The sequence below is a fragment of the Lepidothrix coronata genome, unplaced genomic scaffold (genome assembly GCF_001604755.1).
Source record: "Lepidothrix coronata isolate B3197 unplaced genomic scaffold, Lepidothrix_coronata-1.0 Scaffold159, whole genome shotgun sequence".
In the NCBI taxonomy this organism is placed as follows: Eukaryota; Metazoa; Chordata; class Aves; order Passeriformes; family Pipridae; genus Lepidothrix; species Lepidothrix coronata.
This window is the reverse complement of record NW_016690339.1, coordinates 984,316-1,006,967: the sequence shown is the minus strand read 5'-3', so window position 1 is coordinate 1,006,967 and position 22,652 is coordinate 984,316. Positions and strand designations below refer to the sequence as shown.

The window sequence follows — 22,652 nt, the reverse complement described above, 5'->3', positions numbered from 1 at the left end:
CTCTGTGTCAAAAACACAATGAAGAAGGTTTTCCTGTATTCATCAGTTCTCACCATGCTAGCACACAAGACAAAGCCCCATTTTCTGAAGAAGCTCATGAAGACGTGAAGGAAAACTGATTACAAGCTTTCACAGCAGTTAGCAGCTTTTAGATAGGACAAATCTGAGTATGGTACTGAACTAGTTACTTTACTGCTACTGATGAGTAACTAACTACAGGAGGTAAATTTTATTTCTCCTCTTTCTGCACTGTCTACCATAAAACACTTTGTTCCACTAGGATAGGTAGCAGAAGTTTAGGGTATCTTCTGAACTCATTTTAAGGGTGATGAGAAACTGTACATCAGCAGATTTCTCCACAAGTCAATTTAAATCAATTACCCCTACAGGATTTTCAGTATCTGCCATCAGCTGGTTAACTCCTCAAGCCATGCGACATTACCTGCCACAGAACAGTGAAATGACAGTTATATACTATTAGTATGTTTAGGGTGACCACTGACAACCAAGATGGCCTTGTATTAGAGAAAATTCAGTTCGCAGACCAAGAGCTAGATAAAGCTAAACTTGCTAGTCAGCAAGGAGAAGTAGAAAAAAAAGGCACTTTGGGGAGTTAATTGTCACAATGCAGTTTCATTGATTCAAAGTATATATTTACAGCTGATCAATCTAACCCGTAATATAAAGTTATGCTTGTGTCCCACCTGGTGACATTTCTCAACTTCGTGAGAAAACCCCTTTCCACTCTGCTAGAGGACAAATTAGGTTATTCAAGACTGTGTCAGCTCTTGACAATGCAAAAGCAGTGAGGACAAAGCCCTGTAGATTCCCTACATGCTGAACTAAGGCAGTTTTGCAGGGTAGCTCCTCAGTAAGGCTGCTGCTGCTAACACTGCTTTCCAAAGATGTTCTGAATTATACAAGACAATCCCCAAACTAATCTTTACAAAAGTGCCCAACTGGGTTCACAACTGTCATAAGAAGGAAACATTCATTGGAGCCATAGTTAATTCCCCAGTGAAAAAAACAGCTTCATATACAGAAGGCAGGATGAATAAAACCTTCTAAAGACTGATACAAGATGAAAAAAATGTATATTCACAGAAATTAAAAGCCCATCTTATTCTGCTTTCCAAAACAGTATTTTCAATAGAAGGCAATATGCACTGTGCTGCTGTTCCTCCTATGCATGTGTATGATATGACTTTCAACAGAAGAACCACTACACCACAACCACCCCCATGGAGAAAACATATGTGTGTGCCACTGGCTAAGTCACATCATTTCATATACTGATAATAAAACACTGAAATACAATAGTAATTACCACAATACAAAGAAATATGAAAAAGTGTATATAATATTCTCTCACAAAATGTACATTTCAGCACTTAGGTGTTTCTTCTAAGTAGTCTGTGATTGAACTGGGCGAAATGGAGACTTAAAAACAACAGGAACTCATTAGGGATTAGGTACTATTGTCATGGTGCATGTTGTTGAAGCAACTTAGTCAGATCAGCATAAACTCATGACCTTGCCTTCCGCTGCTGAGGGTCCTTAGTCACATGCACACTTTTGCAGCTGGAAGGGATAGCATTACATACCAAAGTCAGCAAAAATGGCTCAGCCATTTCCAAGAACAGTTTAAAGAAGAAAAAAAAAAGGTACTTTTTTCTTGCCACTTGGAAGCACTAGTGTTTTCATGCTTTCCACCAAGGAGCAGATATTTGGCAGTGGGTTACTCAGAGCAAGAACATGCTTTCTACACAAATAACCCTTCCAATTACAGCCATGACACAGATCTGGGGGGTAAAAAAAAGTTTGCATTTACTCAATAAATCTTTGTAAGTCATTGCATTTAATTTTTCCCCCATAAACTTGATCTGTGTTTAGCCCACACGAATAACTTTAAGTTCCTATTCCACTGCTACACCACACATGCAACATTCCCACAAGATGAATGAGCATACTTCAGCCAGTGCTATGGCAACACAGCAGGATTTGTTACAGTCATCTCTCTGATGTTAAGGAAACTAGAAAGACCATCTTTCTTTTTCTTAATACCATCCTAATCGTACCCAAATAGCCGGACTTAAACACCAGGGATGCAGGAACAGAACCAAAAGACCTTGCAAAGACAGAAGCGGAAAAGCTAACATCTTTCAACACTGGATGGAAAACGATGGGCAAAACTGATGAAGTAAGACTGAACTCAAATGAAAAGCTCAGGGGCAGCAGCAAGAACCACACTGAAGATGCAAAAAGTAATGGGCAACAGAAACAGAGTGGTAGGTGATAAGAAAAGCATATTGAGCCAAAGACAAAAGGGATGAATCCATCAAAGGAAGAAACAGCATGCAGTTGTCCAACTACAGACTACCACTAATTTTTCATTCACCTACAACCAGGGTAGTAGTCTGAATGTTGAACTCCTCCAAACTGAAAGACACTCCTCTAACAAAATTTACGTAATGCATAGGTTCCCTGATAATTTCATGGATTAACTTAAATGGAAAAAAATGCACTACAGAAGACTGGATAGAACCTACACACAGGCTTGATAAAAATACCCTGAACTTGAGTCCTCTATTAAAAGCATGCTGATCTTTCATTTTAAGCATCAAATCAAGACTTCAGTGAGATGACATGTTCAGTATTTAAAAAATTTTATTTCCACAAAAAGAAACTTCAGATTTCATGTAAAACATAGAGACATTGAGTCAAAACCAAACAAAATAAAGAAAATAACATGGCCATTTAAAGGTACATTTTGCCTCTCTGAGGCATACTTTTTTAAAAAAAATGCACCAGATAAAAGCTATGATGTCAAAAACATAGCCCTCAAGGTTCTTCTGGCTTTGAGTAACAATATTTTATAAGCTCAGATCAAAGACCTACACTAACTTCTTACAAAACCAGGACAAAAAGAAATGCTGTATTTGTGGAAAAACAGAGTCTGCAAAGGATTTATGACAACTAAAATAATTTTAAGCATAATTGTATTTTGCACGAAATCTCCAACAACATCTGTAGAATAACAACGGATCAGATGTCATTTCAGAAGTAGTAGATAGATGAGGAGTAAGCAGTTTCAATTACTGTTGATCTTGCTTTCACAGCCCTTATTCAGTGATAACTTTCAAGACAGCTAAAATAAAGCTAGAAAAACGTGGCCAGGAATGGAAGAGAAGTATGTGAGAGAAGATCTCCTTAACACCAGTAGCAATGTAAAAAAGGTAATACAAACCACTAACCATGTAAGATGGCAAAGTCAGATCTGAGCTTGAAAATACAACCTGAACTCCATCACCTTACTTTCCTTTCAACTTGTGAAGAGAGTCTAATAGAAAATCATGCTAATTACCATTTTGGCTTCACCATGTGTACGGCATCAAGAAATTATCTATAACAAAACAATACTTTACTATCAATTCTTAAGTAACCAAGCTAGGTTTGTTTATAATTCTGTTCTAATTCTATTCTATGTCATTGCAAAGCCTCAGAAAGAACTTAAGTCTCCCACATCAACAGTACTAGAAGCTCCCTACAATGATGAATTGTCATTCAAATTGTCATTCATAGTTTCTTGCCAGAGTAACAACCACAAAATAACCACTGGGACCCACTCACTTATGCAAGAGTTGCATAAGGTACCTTTCTTAATTGGGCTGACGAAATAGCATCTTAAAAATCACAATTGCATAGGTTAATAGAGAAGAATATACTTTCACTGTTATGGACATCTTCATTTAGTAATATCTCTAAACCAAAACTCCAACGAGCTCAAGGTAGTCCTATTAGATTGATTTTCTCCAACTATTTCATAAGACTTCCAAGTACTTTTAGTTACACCCATCCATATCCGCAGTGGTCACTATCTCTCACATAACAGTTAACAAACTAAGAATGTTTAACAAAAAGTTAAACTGCATTGAGGAAGTGCTTACTCAGTAGTTGTAGAGAAAGCAGAAAAGATTGTCCCTTCCATGTCCAGACCTGCTGAAGCTATTTGCTCTGGATAGTGACCAGGCCAATTAAGACCGTGCATCTACCTTCAGATTCTACCTTAATAATCAAATTTTGAGTATCAGTACAGCCCAGTTTCATGTGTCTCCACCTCTCCTGTGGCACACCAAGAAAGGCAGAAATCTTCATTGCTGCAGTTTTGGCCTCTGTTGCTATCTAAAGGTATGGACATATATGAAGACTTCTGTCACAACACTGATCCCATGGAATTTCACATTCCTTATTACTGCTGGCACTCTAACAAAAGCCAGGTAGTAAGTAGAGAGAGGACAAGTGTTAACTCACTTTAAGTTTCCAAGCAATTTCATACTAGCCTGGAAAAGTTCCAAACATCACTAAATGCATCACTTGGGTTTACTCACAGATAGTACCTGTGAAGGCAGATCCCGGTTAAGCAGTACTTACTGACCTAATAACAGAGGAACAAAGATTGTATTTTAACAGGAGCTCACCAATCCTTAAAAAATGCATTTAGAAAGACATTATTATTGGTGTCTACTTGAAAAACTGATCAGATACTGCAATTTTACCACACTATTAGGCTTTAAAAACCAGCTTCTGGAAGATGTATTTCTACTTCTTCCCAATTCTCTCTATGTATTCTTATATATATATATATATATATACACATATATATAAATTTATACACACAGCAAACCCGAGAATCTCAGAAAGTTCAGAGGAAATACCACAGACCACAAACTATATTTTTTAGTTAAAATTCAAATTCTTTTTTTTTCATGGAGGAAAGAAGTGTAATACTATTGTTTCATCATCAAAATAAATTTGTGAGACAGCATAACTCGCTAATAAAAAATGAACATGAGAAAATATTCATCTAAGCACAACACATGCAAATATAAGACACAGATGCACAAATGCCTACAGGGCATTTATATATATTGTGTGTATATATTTATATATATTGTGTGTATATATTTATATATATTGTGTGTATATATTTGTTTCCTGAATAAATTAAATGCAGTATTTTGATCATCCTTTGCCAAGTCAGTTAACGATTTCCTAATTTCTTACCTAAGAAAGTGATAACTTCCAGATTTAGCTAAACTGAATTTGTTTCTCCAACTAAAAGCCTTCAGGAAAGTTGATGTGCCACAAAAATAAGATGAAGGAAAGTTGAAGCTTTCAAGAAGAGGCAACTTCCATTTTTTTTTGTTTTGGTTTGGGTTTTTTTTTTTTGGTAAAAGCTCCCAACAGAGAAAAACTACTTAATGCATCTGGTGTGTGCCACTTAAGTACAGATTATGCACATTCAACCTCTGAGAGCCCTTCCAAGGCAGTCACCATCCTTTGGTGCTCCACCAGACCCAGATGTAGAGGTGATGAACACCTGTTCAAGACAGCAGAGCTGCAGCTTTAGGGAACGGAAAGGCAGATGTACATTCACCATCCATCTTCCACCTTCCGGCATCTACAGCCCTCCCTTTGTTATTTCACAACTGCAGCTAACTTCCTACACAAGAGAATCATCCTTCTCAACTAGTTCAGCGTATCAAAACTAAGCAATTCTCAAAACCAAAACTCAGATGTTTACAGCTTTTGGCTTGTGACCCTATCCTCAACTGTTGGGTGAAAAGACATCAAACAAGTAGGGCAGATATGATGTCACTCCACTCATATCCTCTCTGCTCACTGCCCTTCAGGGCAAGTGGATTAGTATATACAGATGAAACAAAATGTGCCTACACTGCTGAAAAGCCATGAAAAGCCATGAACTAGCCCTTGTTTTGAAGTGCTCCAAAGCATATTCACATTAGAGATGATGACTAGAGAAGATGCTTCACACTGCACCTCCGACACGTAAAAAAAAAATAGGCAAAAAGATTGGGAAATGCTGAGATTTATAAAATCTACTCAGCCTTAAAGGGTTTAGCAGATCAACTGTAACTATTTCAGAATTCATTCAGACGAACTGATAACGATGCTTGACACTGAACAATAAGTTTAGCCATCATCAGGAACTGCTCTGCATGTTTTTGTAATTATTAACTGGAAGGACATTTTTTCTACCTCACCTTAGATTGCTGGCAAAAAAACTCTGAACACTGAACAGTGTATTGACAAAAGGCCAGGCTTCAAGAATTTTGGTGTAGGTATGGCAAACTCTTATCAGCAGTGCTTTTTTTCACCCCCATTAATATCATATATGTTTAAATACATCATTAATTGAAATAAAAATCACCCTCTAATTACCATATAGAGCAAACTTAATTAATATAAAGCTTTGGCACAGGTTTTTTAGTACTCAAGACAGTGGAAAACTGAGAAGATTCTGCAAAGAATCCCTGTAACAGGAGACAAAACCAAAAACCAACAGATGTTTGTAACCCGAGAAGAACCATCATGTATGAGGAGCAGAACAATCTACAAGTTGTATAAAACCAGGGGCTAGAAATCATGCAATAACTGCACCAAACTACAGCCAGCTGAGAGCACAAAAACTCTATCCTCTGGATGTTTCGAAAGCAATAGCTGACTAACCAGAGAACATGATAAACTTACATCTGCCTGTGGGGTCAAACCTTAACATACTGTGTTGGAGAACCATAAATTCAGGGTCAAAACACTCACTGTATACCTGGAAATGTGTTCCCAATCATAAAGATGATCCGAATACGAGGCAAACCAGTGAACCCAGGCTTACTGCTATTAAAGCACTGAAAAACATTCTCTTTCATGATCATTTGGAAGAGAGAGATTTCCTCTTAGTGCCACTCGCCCAGGCCACAGAGCTGTTGTTCGTTCTGCTCATTCACGAGCAGACTTTAGGTAAGTGAAACATGAAAGAAAATGGATATATCTCTTATTTGTGTCATTTGTCACTCTGGAAGTTGACACATCAGCAAATGCAAAACTACTAAAAGGAAAGCTTCAAGAGATCTGTATTCCTAGAAATGCTAAAGGAAACATTTGAAAAAGTACTTGGGATCACTTCCAAGTCATTTCCATGCCTCTGAAGAGGATGCTATCCATGTTCTTTTAATACTGTCAATCTCTAAATACAGCTTTTCCAGTTAAAAAACAAGAGACATGGATTACCACATATAATCAACCAAATAATAGCAAATTTTTGTCACCATGTCATTTCATTTAAGAAACCTACCATTTATTTCTGCGAAGATCAAACGAAATCCTGACAAAATGACTCTCCCACATGTAAGAGTCTGAATACCTACACAGTAAAACTAAGTTAGATTACACTGAAAACTATGATCCACTGAAAAGAAAATCAAAAGTACATAATACATCAGTGACCTACAAACTTAACATCAGACACTAAGTTAGCTAGATTTCCCTTTTAAGGTTACCAAAACTACAAAATTACAATCTTAAAATAGCCGTTCAAGAAGCGGGAGCATTCTATCCATTATATAATTACTACTTCGATGGGCACAGCCTTAACCATCTCTTGACATTCTAAATAATGACTCTGCCAACAGCACCTAGCTACTGAAACTAAACACACGGTAACTACCTGGCCTTTCTATTATTTCATTCTTCCTAAGAATTTAAAATTAATTAGTAGTCTAGGATGAAAACATTGTAAGAGGAAAACGTGGAGGAAAACGTTATAAACGTGGAGATGGATTGTCAAAGATGAGTTACATTTAGGGCTCAGGCTAATAATATTCCTTAATACTCACCAAAGGGAAAAAAAAAAGAAAATAGGACACCATGTACTATAAAACAGAAGTAGTACTGGAGAGTATGTCATTGGCTCGGTAACTGCATTGCTTCCGGGCTCCAGCGCTACTCTGCGCAACTTTGCTGATGTTTAAGTCACTCGCGATCCCACAACAGCACAAAAGCAGAGCTGGGCTTTGAGCTGAGCCTCTTCGTGCAACTTCCTGCACAACTCCAAGGCCCCCGGTAACTCCGGACACTTCAGAAGCCGCTCGTCCAGCAAACGCTCCCGACGTTTACGGCTCCAGGAGGCCGGTCCGGGAGCGGCGGGACGGCGGTGCCTCGCCGGGCCGTATCTTTGTTCAGCGCCGCGCAGGGTCCCCGGGCAGGGCTCCAGGGTTGCCGCCGCTCCCGGGGCGGCTCCACAAAAGCTGTGGGCGCGGAGGGCCCCGGATCGCCGCTGCCGCCCCGCTTTGTTCCCCTCTAGCCCCGGGAGCTGGACGCGGACCCGTAGGGGCCGAGCGGGGGCACCGGGCCGGGCCGGGCTCCCTCCCGGCCGGCGCCACGACGCGGGCGGCGAGAGGAGCGGAGAGCAGAGGCGGGGAGGGGAGGGAAGGAAAGGGGGGCATCCGCGGCCGGAGCCGGCAGCAAACTCCGCCCAGCTCGGCGGAGCGGCGGGAGCGCCCCGGTCCGGCGGGCTCTGCGCGGGCCAAGGCCGGGCCGAAGCGGGACGGCGGTGCCCGCGCCTTCCCTGCCCTCCCCTTCTCTCCCCTCCTGCCGGCGCCCGGCCCCGGCCCGCGGCTCTGAGTGCCTCCCTTCACCGCGCGGAAACTCCCGAGGGAGCCGGCTGGCCCCGACCGCCGGTGCTCACCTGGCGCTGCGTCGTCCCCTGGCGCGGCCGCTGCCCCGCACGGACCGGCGAGTCCCGGTCCGTGTCCCGGTCCGTGTCCCGGTCCGTGTCCCGGTCCCGGTCCCCGCGCCCCCTCAGGGCTCCCGCAGCTCTGGGGGCCCCGCGCGCTCAGCGCGCGCCGCGCCGCCACATGTGCGCGCGGTGGCGGGGCGGCAGCGCCGGCGGGGCTCGCGCGGGGGCGCTGCACCACCAGGGCACGGGCGGGCGGGGCAGCCACAGAGACACCTCCGGCCCGCCCCATCCCCGCGAGCATTGTGGGATAGGTCCTCCAGCACCGCCCGCGAAGGAGGAGGCGGGGGCGGGCACAGGGAGGGCACGTGACCTTCAGGCCCCGCCCCGCGGCCAGGAGCCAATGGGAGGGGACAGGCGAAGGCGGGGGCGGGGCGGGGCCGCGTGCTGCGGGCGGTGGCGCCCTCTGGTGGCAGAGGGGCGCGGCCGAAGGATGCGGGCTCTGTCTGTGACGTCATCTGATCGCGACAAGGGGCAGCTCGAGTGCCAACCCTTTTAATATTATTTATTTATTTTAGCATTATTATTATTATTATTATTATTTTAATAAAATTGGACGAAATGCGCACTGGAGGAAGCCCTGTGACCACAGGGGTGTGTGACGGGGCCGCGTGGGCCCGGCCCCGCAGGGGGAGGAAGCACTGCTGCTGCAAGAGGCTGACCCAGAGGGCGCGGGGTCGGTGCCGGCCGCGGCTCGTGGGGCTCACGGAAACAGTGCGGTTTAGTTCTTATACGTTCTCTTATACGTTCTTTTATACGTTCGCATAACCCGTTATTGTCAAAGCTGTTTGCCGTGTTGTCGTAGGTCCTGCCTATGGCAGACGGGAAAGCAGTTCGGTGCAGAAGCCGCTGCTGGCCTGTTTTTGGCACTGCATCACAGCCCCACCAGACTGTGTCTGCTGGGGGCTCCTCCGCACTGGCTCAGAGCAGAGTTGGGGAGAGCCCAACCCTCAGCTGAACCCCCAGGGCAACACACCTGCCATAGCAACAAACGACAGGGAAGGGGAAGCAGCGACCCCACATACGCAGGATTGGTTGAGTGTCTCCTTGTGTTCAGAATGAAGCTGTCACAGCCTGAGTAGAGTCAAATATGTGTCAGCGTTAGCCTCTCAACAATTATGAGACCTTATTAGTTGCCATGATCGCTGACAGAGTATTAATTTAAGATCAACTCAGAAGAACTAAAGTGCGAGCAGGCTGTGGGGACAGAATGTAAGAATCACAGGAAGGAATGAAAAGACTGTGTCCATTGGCAGGCTGTAGAGAAATGTAATAAGAAATAAGACTACAGACATAGTTTGGTGTGCTGATTTAAAGGTAAACTGGCAGGGGAAATGAACCCAATTCAAAAGAGATTATAAACCAGAATAACAATTTAATAAAAATAGTACAATAAATACAATTACACAGACAAACAATTGGTTTTAACCCACAAAATCCAGCTGTATAACCCAGCACCCTGGGGCATGAACAGAGTGGTGTTCGTTGGGCCCCCCTCCCTATGCTGAGCCCCACGTGGTCCCCCTGAGTCCAAAAGTAAAAGGAGAGGGAAAACCTATTGGTGAGAGTGCTGTTTGCAGTCCAGTCAAGGGTGGTGATTGCAGTCCGGTTGGGAGTGGTGGTCTCAGTCTGGTTGAGAGTGGTGGTCACAGTCCAGTCCAATTTCCAGTCCTTCTCTGGATCCCAGGAGTGGTACCAGAAGTCCCAAGACTCCAAGATTATATATATCCTCAGGTTCAGGCAGGAATACCCAGTACCTCCCTCAGGGCGGGGAGTTCCACAATAGGTGTGAGGACAGGAGCACCCTCCTATCTCACAGGCCTCTTAACACCCAGCTTATAGCCTGAGGGGTCAGGCGTGCTCTGGGCAGTTGCTGTAAATGGTCTGTTGATAACAGTTTCTGGGAAATCGCATGGAAGGGTATAGAATACACAGTTTGGGTTACACCCACACAGTGATGACCTGATCCCAGATGTTCTAACTAGGACATTTGGAAAGCACACACTTAGGAATGGAGATGAAATGTTTAAGATGAGTCTGACTTTAAAGTGATTAAGGTTAATGAACTCCCCAAATCTTCAATTGGATAATATAAAGAAAGCAATTAGGTGTTTTGAAAATTGAGATTAAACAAAGTCCTGTAATAAAACAAGTGACTCTGAGTGCTGTGCTTTGAATAGACTGACTGATGTTTCTCTTGGTAGAGCAGCATGGTGAGGAAGCAGAAGCAGAGCCATATTCACAGTGCAGCTGTGAGTACAGATAGAAGCTAGATGTGCCAGAGGAAAACTGGAACACACACGGGGAGAATAGTGTGAATGAGGGCATGCTCATTTGGAGAGGGGAGCAACAGGGACTGTGATACTAGAAATGAGTGGTATTTGGGTGAGGGAGAGAGAGCGATGATGGTAGAACTGATTGAGAGATTTGGATCACAATATGGTACAGCAAATGAGGTGAGGTGATGCTTGATGAAAGCAGGGATGAGTCAAGAGTGGGACTCCTGAGGGACAAAATGGTAGTTATCCATGAGTGGAGAAATGAGGGTTGGCATAGATCACAGAGGGGAAGATGGAGATAGCTGTGTATTTGTGCTGTGAATTTAAATTCTTAACTTGGAAATATTCTGTGCCATCCTACACAATTTACCATCTACACAACATTGCAACAAAGGCACAGGTAAGTGACTATTTATTATAAGGGTTTTTTAATGTAATAAGCCTGAATGACCCTGAAGTGGTATTTCTGGAGTCTGGAAGAGATATGGTGAGAAAATTTTAGCACAGTGGGTTGTTCTTCCTATTGTAACACTGTTGGGAGTGATCAGTTAAAGCCACCAAAATATGCTATGCCCAGGGAACAAAAGAACTGTTGATGATATAAAACTTTTGCTCTCTGATTTCAGATGCTCATTTAAATAATGAACAATTCATCTATGGAGCTTTTGAAGAGTGTAAATATATTCAAATGACATAAAAAACGTCTGAAGTGGAAACTCTGAGGGTTATTCAGAGCTCATTCGCCCTCTCTGCCCCATGCAGGGTCAGTCATGCATATGTTGTTCCTTCATTCAATCCGTTCTTCAAGATCTCTGATGGTGAACTCTCTCTTCCAAAGCCTTCTTCCTCAAGCAGTCTATTTCTCTAGTTTAAAATTTATACTTTTGGAAAGCTGTTCTGATCCGTAACTGTGATCCTTCCTGCTGCATCAGAAGCCCATATATTTATCTCTGTCCACCGTAAGCTCTGGGATCAAACTGTCCCCTGTCTCTTTGCAACAGATTTTTATTTGCTTTAGCTTTTTCAATTCCTTCTCAATCTTTATCTGAGGTTAAACAACATTACTAAAATCAAATATATGGTAAGTGCTTTGTCCATCCTATCCAAGGGGCCTGTTACTTTGCTATAAAAGGAAATGAGACTGCTTGGGCATCATTTCTTGAAAAATTAGTGTTGGACATTATCTTCTTCTTAACTTTGAAGCAATTAGAAATTGTTAGCTTGATTAGTTTTTCACAGAGATTTTTTTGGAGATCTCTCTCTCCCTTTTTCCACTAATGAATTTTTATTATTGCTTTGATTTGCAATTCAGTTTTGTCATGTGTTTATATATTATGCAAAAAAAATTAAATTAACTGAAAATAAACTAGGAGGGTTGGCTCATTGTTTCAATAATGAAGTCTCTGTATTTGGTACTGGCATTCTCATTGCTTTTTAGGGAATTCTAAAATTTTGAAATTCTACTGTGTATATGTCTATCCAAATAGGTTCTGCGTTTTCTATTTCAAGATTCCTTGGATACTTGGCTGCACTGAGAACATCATTTCAATGTTAGAGGTTCTCTTTTTTTCCTTGTTTTAAAAATTGTTTGATTGAAAGCCTGTTTTTTTATTTACATGCAGTATGTCTTTGCTTGCAAGTTTCATTGTTTGGAAATACAATATGATATTCTATAAATAAAAGTGGGATGAGTTAACTCACACTAGTGAAGAATTCAAGACTTCTGCTTTTTAGCCAAAGTAAATGCAAAAGGTTGGTCTAATACATAAAAAAAAATCTTTTTTGAGAGTATAGTCAGTCAGACTATAGGTAACTGTTCTGTTTTCTTTTTTTCTTCTTCTTTCTTTTTTCTTATATTTGTTTTAATACATCGCAGGATCCACAGAATATTCTGAATTGGAAGGCACCACAAGGATCATCAAAGCCCAACTCCTGGCCCTGCACAGCACAGCCCCAAGAATCACAAATTCTAGAAGCCATGTTGGAAACAAAGTTATTAAACCTCTGCTTTGGATCTTTGGTTGTTTAACTGGGTTTTTTTGATTTCTAACTCATTCAAAGAAATTACTCAGTTGCTACTCGTTCTACTATTCATGTTTGAACTGACTATGTCTACCATTTAGTAAAGTAAATACAACCCCCCTCTCTTGGCTTAAACTTTGGCAAAACTGAGTTTCGAAAGATGGGTGGGATCAGATCAGAAAAAATTTGACAGTACACATTTCAGAGTCACAGTATTTCACTGTCCAGGAACCATGCATCAGTGTCTGAGAGCTTCCTTTTCAACTAAGTTGTGTTCTGGCTCTGAAGATGAAGATCTTGGACAAAACCCTAGGAAATCAGACTCTCTCACTTCTTTGTGGATAGTAGCAACCCTTTGGTATAGGATTAGAGGAATCTTGTAATGGTCTTGGCTGGAATTTTTCTCTTGCTATGCCAGGTTGTGGTCACACTTTGTGCTCCATGGAGATTGAGTGGAATCCTCTGGAATACTCCCCACTGTAGAAATGAAAGATGTTATTAACAGCAATATGGAATATCTTGAAGAAGAAAAAGCAGGATGTGAGATAATTAGCCATAATTCATAAAATATAACCATATTGTTTCCTTGGCAAGAAATGGGATGGGTGTTATCTTGTCATGGAGACACCATTCTTTAATTATTCCAAGAGTTCCTGTGAGCATTTTGCAAATATCCTAGCGCTATGCTGTGACCAACCACATTTATTCACAGGCTTAAGACAAAAAATCCTTGGAGCTTTTAACACCAGCATATTGTATGTGCATACCTCGCAGTTTCTCACAAAACCCCAACAGTACACTTCTAAGCAAAAATAGCCAACGTTCTTTTCTCATTCCAAATTGTCTTCTAATTTGTGGGATGGTGACTTGTCTAACCAATTTAGCCCATTGAACTTAAGATGAACCATATTATGTAATGGTTCTTTTCATCACCCTGAACAGGCTTACTGGTTTCACTCAAACTTGCTGTGACAGGTTGTGATAAATACTGTTAAAAGTGTTGGGTGCAACCACTGCCCTTCATCTTAGAAGAACTATACGAGATGGCTAAGTACAAGCAAAGTTAAACTCAAGTTAAAGGCACACATGGGTTTGATCTCATTGGATGGAAAGGTTTTGCTGTGAGACTGTGTGTGTGACAGAGCGAGAGGAGGATAAGAGGGAATGGAGTTAAATGGTGTCATGGTTTAGCCCCAGCTGGGAACCAAGCCCCACGCAGCCGCTTGCTCACTGTCCCACCAGCAGGACTGGGGAGAGAACTGGAAAGGTAATAGCCAGAAAACTCTTGGGTTAAGTTACAGACAATCTAATGGGGAAAGCAGAAGCCATGCCCACAAGCAAGGAATGATTTCGCTGCTTCCCGTGGGCAGGCAGGTGTGCAGCCATCTCCAGGAGAGCGGGGCCCCATCACACATAACGGTTACTTGGGAAGACAAACCTTTCTGAGGCCTGTCCGTAGGAGCATTGATTGGTATTTTGTTATTTGTGTTACCTCCTAATTTCTACCATACAGCTGGACTCTATAGATGGAGGTACTGTTTTTATTGCATACCAGCACCCTCGTACATCAACAAACTTAGAAAAATATGCTCCTTCCCTATCTTTTTTCTTATTTAGGAGGAACAGGAGTCTCTGAAATCCAGCTTACCATGCCATCAAGTTGTGATCCAAGAGAAGTTAAAGAACAGGATTCAAAACAGTGTCTCCAGAAAATGTCTGTCTGTTCATACCAAGAGATATTACCTTCCCCTCCTGTCTAAGCTGTTCCTCTCCCAGAGGTTTCCATTTCAGGAAAAAAACCCCAACCACACAAAATACAAATAAATCCCAAAGTGATGGTTCTTTACAATAATTTGCCATGCAGTTTGAAGCATTGTTTCTGCTCTCTGTTGTGAGGTGGTAATCATGACCAAAATGGAAAAGCAGATAACTAGAGATGGTAATACCCTCTGAATGCTCCACATGAGTCAATCAAACTTGTCTGGGAATACCCAGAGAGGGCAAGAGACAATCCATGTTCACTTTTGGTAATGTTTTGGTGAGGTGGTGATGAGAAAAGATGATTCTACTGGATTGTTTAGATTTTGTTTAGTTCATGTCATGTTTTCAGTAAGTCTGAGTCTACCATATCAGTTTGTTGATCCTCTGTGTTGGTTGCATAACTCTTCCTCAGAGAAGGCAAAACCCAGAAATGCAGTTCAGTGTCACACAGGTGGAAAGAGGAGCTGCTCTGAGGCAGCAGCTCTCAGGGGCGCTTTCAGACCATTTCTTCTATTAACTGCTTTTAAAGTTGTGCATGTTTCTTTAAATGCATTCTTTAAATGCATTCAGCAAATGTCAAGTCCTAAGCACAACAGGCAATAATCCAAGTGACTAAAATAAGAACAAAACTTGGCCATAACTTTTAAAGAAATCATTTCAGGCTTCAGATTATTTGCTGTATAGCTCACATGAATTACATCTGCTGCCAACACCACCACCATCATCTTTTCCAAACAGCCATTTAGCTTTGTATTATTATCAAATACTTTATGTTGATAGCATAATTTGGACATTAGTGATTTACTGCACCCAAACTGGCCTATGTTATTACAATCCCAAGGCAGTAATCCCCAGTTGATCACCCAGTAGAGTCACCCGTGAGTTGCTAGCAAATGGTCCTGTACAAACTGAAGTGCTGTTCGCTATCTAATAAACACATTGTTCATAGTGGACTCGCTAATAAGGGCACCACTAAAAAAAAACCCTTAATCATATACAATACTGCTGGAGTATTTTTAGTGCATACTAAACAATCTTTATACCGAAAACAAGAACTAAGCATCCACTCTACTAAAAGTACTACACCCCACTTAATATACCCTGAGAACAGTATTTTCAAAAGTGTGTTGAAGTAAATTATTTCTGACATTTCCCCCAAAGTAGCACTTCTGCTTGTCTACAGCTGCTCAGGTTGACGTTATGGAAGCAGGCAGCTAGGTGGAGAAGTTGTTAATGTTACGGTGCTCATGCTCATGCAGCCACCATCGAGGCTGCACTAGAAGAGGTGTTGGCTTTATGCACTGAAAAGAGTTTTGTTGAATTGCTGAGATTACCCACAGGTCATAAAATTAAGCAGAAATGTAATTATTTCCTAGGTCCATCATCAGATGCCTTGGGTTTTTTCTAGGGTGTTTTGGTTTATTTTTTCTTCCATGGTTACATTCAAAATTAATTTTAGCACTTAAACTAGGATTTTTTTCAGTGAGACTTTTTCACCTGAAGTTCGTTAGTCCTTTGAATTTAAAATGCTGAAAGAAAAATCTAATCAAAACTCTAAGCACCTTCATACCTGTAAATATACCAAAAATTAGGGAATTAACCTTCCCGATGATAATTCAGTGAGTTGAGCAGCTTCTGATATGCCCTCTGCTGCAGTCTCAGGGCTCCCAAGCTGTGGGGCATCCTGCATGCTGTAAGATCTCTGTCACTGATGCTCTCAGCTCTACATGGCAGACCAGCGAGAGTGCCATGGTGTGAACACGTCACCCAAGCAAGGCTCACAGGACAGAGAGGTGAAAGACAAATTCTGGAGTAGTGTCTGAAAGGAAAATCCATCATGTCTTCAATGGACCCAGAGCTAAAAAGACAGACTGGGTTGAAACTATCATGCAATGTCAGAAATCAGTTAGCCAGCTGTTGAAGAAAGCAGCAGCATCTTAATTACCTTCTTCCCCCAACACCTTGATGTTACCATAGACCTGTTTAGGTGGAGTACCTGCAGGTAACTGCCCTCATCTATAACAACTCCTTAGTTGTCCTTCATGATCTGTGTGTGCTTTTTACACTGGATATATCCTTGTGATATACCTGTACAGGATGGTCATGTATCCATTTGTGTATCACAGAGAACTCACAGAATCACAGAACAGTTGTGATTGGGAGGGACCTCTGAAGGTCATCTCGTCCAATATCACCTTACTCAGGCAGGGCCATTTAAAGTGGGTTGCCCAGGACCATGTCTAGATGGCTTTTGAATATTTCCAAAGATGGAGACCACAGCCTCCCTGGGCAACCTGTGCTGGTGCTTAGTCACCTCTCACAGTGAAAAAGTGTTTCCTGATATTCAGAGGGAACCACCTGTGTTTCAGGTTTTGTACATTGTTGTGGGTCCTGTCTCTGGGCACCACTGAAAAGAGCCTAACTCTGTCTTCTCTACACCCTCCCTTTAGGAGTTTGTACACACTGACCCTCCTCTTCTCCTGGAGGCTGGACAGTCCCAGTCTCTTGGCCTTGCCTCATATGTGAGGTACTCCAATCCCTTCATCATCTATGCAGTCCTTTGCTAGAGTCTCTCAAGTAGCTCTGTATTGCTCTTGTAGTGGGGAGCTCAGATCTGGATACAGCACTCCAGGGCTAAGCTGAGGTGAAGGATCACCTCCTTCAGCCTGCTGGCAATACTTTGCCTAATGCAGCCCAGGGTATACCTTCTTTTCAGCAAGGGCACCTTGCTGGTTCATGTTCAACTGTGTCCTCACTAGGACCTCCAGGGCCTTTTCTGCCAAGCTGCTTTTGAGCAAGTATGGGGAAAAAAAGAAAAAGAAAATGGTATGAAATTAGATGAGCTGTTCTGTGAATTTCCAAATTTATGAAAGAACTAAGTAGATCCTATTAATGCTATCTTCCCAGGTTAGTGAAAAGGAAATGTTATAAAGTTTTAATGAAACAGCCACATTTCTTCTGAGAGAGCACATTATATATTTTGTAGCTAATAATAACACTGAGCTGTTAAGGGGAGTCAGTAGTGACCTATTCATTTTGACATTAAAATTGTGACTGAATCTTATACCTAATCTGTGGCAATGCTAGTGTTTCAAGTATTAGGGTACAGTGCCCACTAACATTCTAAGCACATAGTGTAAGAGTATTTATTTTTGCCTACCAAATTCTTTTCAGCGGCTTTAAAGTCTATAATACAAGTGGTAAAGAGACTTCAAATAAAATTTTGTACCTTAACAAAAATGACATCCAGCACTGAGACTGCACCTCTCCAGCAGAGAGAGGTGTTTAGCCAGCCCTCCAGAATAAGCTGGATATGTTGAATGCTCTCTAGCCCTGTGATTTCCTTGTATTTCCCTGATGCCATCTTTCCTATCACAGCGTCCATGTACTAGCTTATGTGGGAGACTGGTGCTGTGGTGGTCTGGAGGGCACTGCTGCCCATGAGAGCAATTATTCTGCTCTCCCTACTTGCTGACCACCCTTCCAAAAGGACTTCAGGAATGAATAGGGAACCATTTTAAGGGTGAGGTGAATTTATCAGATGGCAGTTGCTGGCTTCTGAATGCTGGGATTTTTTTGTGGTGGGAGAGATGGACAGCTGTCTTGTGCCACTCCTCAAAGCCACACATCTTGCTCCCTGGAGGGGCTGTTTCTGGGGATGCTCTGGAGCAAGCTGGTTCCCTGGGCTTGCATGTGGCAAGGAGACAACTCCTGTCAGCCAGCTCGTACCTGTCCCCCCACCCCTCGGCCCCTGGGAACATTTCCTGGGGCAGTAGTTTGTGGGGATTTCTACACTAATTTTAATAAAGCAAATTTCTAATTTTTAGAGGAAAAATGTGGATTTTTATTTGACTCTGAACTGGCTAATAATTCTCAAAAAATTTAATTGGAAACAAAAGCTCTATATGCTAGCTACAGTTGTCCATATTTTCTCAAGCTTTAGTTACTTAGATAATTGTGGGAAACGATGCAAGATCCTCTTTGAATAGGGCCTCTTCCCCAAATGAGCATCAGGATGAGTAGCTGGAAAGCCCCACCAGACAACTTCCTGGAGCAGCTCCTGCAAAGCAGGCACCAAGCGCTATTTTATGCCTGGAGCTGCGAAAGATGCCAAATAACGCAACTAGCCGCATGGTGGAGCTAGGTTTGAGGAGAGGGCGGTGTAAGCATCCCGGGAGATGCTTCTCCTGGCTTTGAGAAGAGTGATGCCGCCTCCCAAACTGCTGGCTGGTTTCCTACTTGTCTTCCAGACATAAGTGATCCGTAGGCCTTCAAATAGAGAGGAAACACACAGAGAAAAAACATTTGTCAACAGGGAAGAGATTTAGCAAGCTGTTCAGCAAAACTAAACAGCAGAATTGAGTGCCAGCAGGCACAGGACCCTGGCTACACAACTAACTGCTAAAATGGAAACATAGGATTAGGGGAAAAGTTCAGTTTTGAACATCATTAAGCTGATTTCCACCAAAAAAAAGTATTTCATCAGGTTCTAAAACAGAGCCTATGATTCAGAATAAGGCTGCAATCGTTTCTGTGAATGAGAGGTGTAACTGAGCGGAGGCATCCTGCATCTCCAGAAGGGAAAAAAAAGTTACTGCAGTAACTCCTTTTAGACAACTTTTCTGTTCACTGCGATGAAGTTATTTCAAAATTAATTGTCATGTTACATATCAGCCACACCATTTGAAGGAGATGCAGAATTTCTCTCTCCCGATGGGACTTCCCGCCAGCTGGTCAGGAGGAGCAGTAGGTGGCACCCTGTCACCCTGTGACAGGGCAATGTGGTGCTGGGGAGCTCTGACTCATAACCGAGCTGGTGAGTAGAAACCAGAGAGATGCTGCTTTTATGTCACGTTGCAACCTCCCTCTCTCCATCAGCCCTCCTGGCTTTCATGGGATATACATTTCCCATCCCTGGCTTTCCCCACTGCCTAGCCACTTATTCACCCGCTTCCTTCCACCCCTCACAAACACTTCATTGTACAGCACTGATGCTACTGGGTTTTGCTGGAGGTTTATTTCAGTTATCCCTTTTTAGAGAGAGCTAAAGGCGGCAACCTGTGACTGAGCACAATGACTGTCCCTTAGAGAAATGGACAGACAAAGATATTGTTAGTTCCTATTGAGTGGCGATGTCAAAATTTCACAGGATCAGGCTTTTTATGACCAGACATATTTAGCAATTTAGCAGGACTGTAAGTGAGGATGTGCATCATTTCCTGGGATTGTCAAACCTTCGATGGAACTCTTGGAATGCAATGAATAATATTATTATGATACTGTACTTTCTTAAACATAGTGGGCATAATTAAAGTCCAACCCACAGAGGTCATATCCATTTGACTCACTATTGTTAAGAGACTTCCGTTTATTTTGACAATGGCTTGTTTAGAATATTAAGTCAATTAATTTCTTGCCTTCGTGGAAGGTGTTATTTTACTATGTCAGGGACAATGTGAAGTTCTGAAGTAAAGCTATAAATAGAGTTCAGATAGTATTGGATCTGGTTGTCGCTTAACAAAAGTTAAAGGAGGTTTGGCAAAATCAGTGAAATTATTATTTGCATCAGTGTACTATCTGGTTCGGTATACTTAAAAATGGTTCTGTATCTTTAAAGGTAGGATTGCTAAACCAGTAGCAGTGTAGACTATATGAAACAATAACACTTATAAAATTTCAGTATTTTTAGGTATTTTGCTCTCTCATTTTATCATAGTGAACTAGTTTAGACAAAAAACTATATTTCTTGGGTTTATGTCGGTTTTACCATCTGGAGCAGAAGCACAGTACTGATGCACTGTATTTGTATGAAGTATTACACTGGGACTTTTAAAGGGATCCTATTGGGTGAAAAAGTCTGAACTATTATCGCCAATAACAGCAAAATAATTATTAATGAAAGCCATTAGCAAAAAGCAATCCCTATTTTTTAGCTGATTAGTCTATGCATTTGATAGCCATCTGTCCATAATTAGTTTCATGGGTTTGCTGATATGGCCACTTAGATTTAGATCTTCAGAGGCATTTCTGTTTGGAAATGAAGGGCAAGCCTGGTGCTTGTGTTTATTATTAGAAACCTAAATAACTTCATGGAGTCAGACATTAGTCCTGGTAATGGAAGCACATTAATCCATACCTAACTTTGTTACTGTGAACACTCTGGTTGTCAAGCTTAGAAAGAAAAACTTCTTTCTCACTCTCAGAATAAAGAAAGAGGGCAGAAAGATTCCATCCAGAGGTAGGGAAGATAACAGCAGGTGAGTGGCTTTCCACACAGAAGCTCACACTCCTGCAGATGCTTGTGCAGGGTGACTACCTGGGGCACAGGGATGGACAGGACAGCTGTAAGCTGTGGTGGGGGATGCAGGCGGGCAGCCCTCCTCTCCCTCTCAGTGAGAGGACCATGCTGTAACCACCTCAGGAAGTGGAAAAAGGGCAGCAATTCCAGGCAATGCATCTTCTAGCTTTCTGAAGGCAAACAGCTGAAGCACCACAGAGGCCTGACGTCTCTGAAGGAGATGTCTCTGCAAATCCAACCAGCTCCACTTCCCACCACAGGCCATCCCAATGGCTATCCTTGGGGGATCTTAGGGCTGGCAGTGCTTGTCCCTGTGCTTCGTGGGCAAACCATCACCTTACCCTGTCCATATTTACTGACCAATGAACAAGGAGCAGACTTAATCACCTGGGGCTGCAAGTGTATGTTATACTACTTTTCTTTCATCCTTGCGTGAGAGAAACACATGAGCACACATTGAGGTACTGATGGACATGCAGGATAACAGAAGCAAAAGTTGCTGGCAGCATCTGGCGATATGAACAGACAAGATGGAAAGGAGTAGAAGGGACAGTGCCTGAAAGCCACTTCTCAAATCATTGTACAGATCTCTGCAATTTTTCTCCTCAAGCTGAAGGGAAGAGGGCAGGACAACAACACTAGAATGAGTCTAGGTTTTGCTCATGATTGATTTTGCTGTCTTGCTTATATAACCCACCTAATCCTGCCTCCTAGCTTAGTAAATCACAGCTTGCGGCCCTCTTCTTAACCAGAGGATAATGATGAAAAGCAAATCTCATTACCCATCAGCAGTGCAAGAGAGAGAAAATCGAAAGTAAAGAGAATTATAATGTTGCCACCTAGATGGAATCAGTTTTATCTTCATTTTTATCCTCTATTAATTCTTAGACACACAAACCCAAACCCACTGTGCCAGGGGGGTGGTAAATGAGGTAGGAAGTGGAGTACAGGATTGTCCATGACTGGAGGAGCCCAGATCTCAGGCTGAAGGTGTGGGATTAGTGAGTCAGGGGCCATGTTTATTCTATTGTCCTCAGTTATGCCCTCAAATGAGTAGGCAGGATTTACAAAGAGATATTGAACTTTCCAGAATAGTGCTCTCACTGACATATCCTGGCCAGTAATATCAATGTGAGGCACTTCAAAATATTCTCTTATTTATTGACCTAAGCAGGAGCTGAACTCTTCTGGCAATTTATTCTCAGTGGGGAGACCAAGTATCTGGGACATCTGATCTTGCATACCCTCCCTTGGTACTGGGGAGGTACAGGTTTGTCTTTCATTCTTTTCGCGCTAAAACAAGGGCAGTGCTAAAAATATTACGGGGAGGGGAAGAAAAAGGGGGAAGCAAGGCTGGCCTCTAATTCAGTCACTTTGGTCACAAAGTTATATGAGCGACTTTGGTCTTGTTTCTTCAGACAGTTGGTTTTCTTCTTAAAGTAAATTTGCTCTTCACTGAGATTGAAATAGGGTATGGCCAACAGGCACACAGGGAGGAAGGGGAAGGGCAAGCAGAAGAAGCATTAGTAAAACAATCACTCACAAGAGCCTTTAATTCTCAGTGTTTGGGGAAGTGGTGCTATGTAGATATTGGCTGTCCTCCACAATCTGCACCTGGAAAACTTCTGGGGGAGGGGCTGAACTAGGTGTTCAAACCAGCCCCTGCAGACTTCAAGGATAAATTAAAGGAGGGTCTCCA

The 22,652-nt window shown here is 42.3% G+C and overlaps 1 protein-coding gene and 1 long non-coding RNA gene across 6 annotated transcripts in view; one reads left to right on the top strand and one right to left on the bottom strand.

The window, feature by feature from the left end:
* SCAF11 (SR-related CTD associated factor 11) overlaps positions 1 to 8,652 on the bottom strand; it is a 49,247-nt gene extending 40,595 nt beyond the window's left edge. Inside the window, exon 1 of one of the 4 annotated variants that reach the window (XM_017829178.1) lies at positions 8,546 to 8,652. Coding sequence is in view for 3 of the 4 variants with exons in the window: in XM_017829181.1 (XP_017684670.1) it covers positions 7,695 to 7,727 (33 nt within the window). In the remaining variant the exon portion in view is untranslated. Of the gene's footprint in view, positions 1 to 7,153; positions 7,173 to 7,694; positions 8,021 to 8,545 lie in introns of those variants that run through there. The other 3 variants (XM_017829181.1, XM_017829176.1, XM_017829177.1) reach the window with 3 other exon arrangements.
* Positions 8,653 to 9,046: 394 nt separating this feature from the next.
* Positions 9,047 to 12,861, top strand: LOC108504332. 2 transcript variants are annotated; one of them, XR_001877070.1, is made up of 4 exons: positions 9,047 to 9,307; positions 11,499 to 11,635; positions 12,360 to 12,429; positions 12,749 to 12,861. It is a non-coding gene; the product is annotated as an uncharacterized LOC108504332 (long non-coding RNA). The 2 variants fall into 2 exon arrangements; XR_001877071.1 differs by lacking the exons at positions 12,360 to 12,429; positions 12,749 to 12,861 and adding an exon at positions 12,495 to 12,613.
* Positions 12,862 to 22,652: the final 9,791 nt, after the last annotated feature.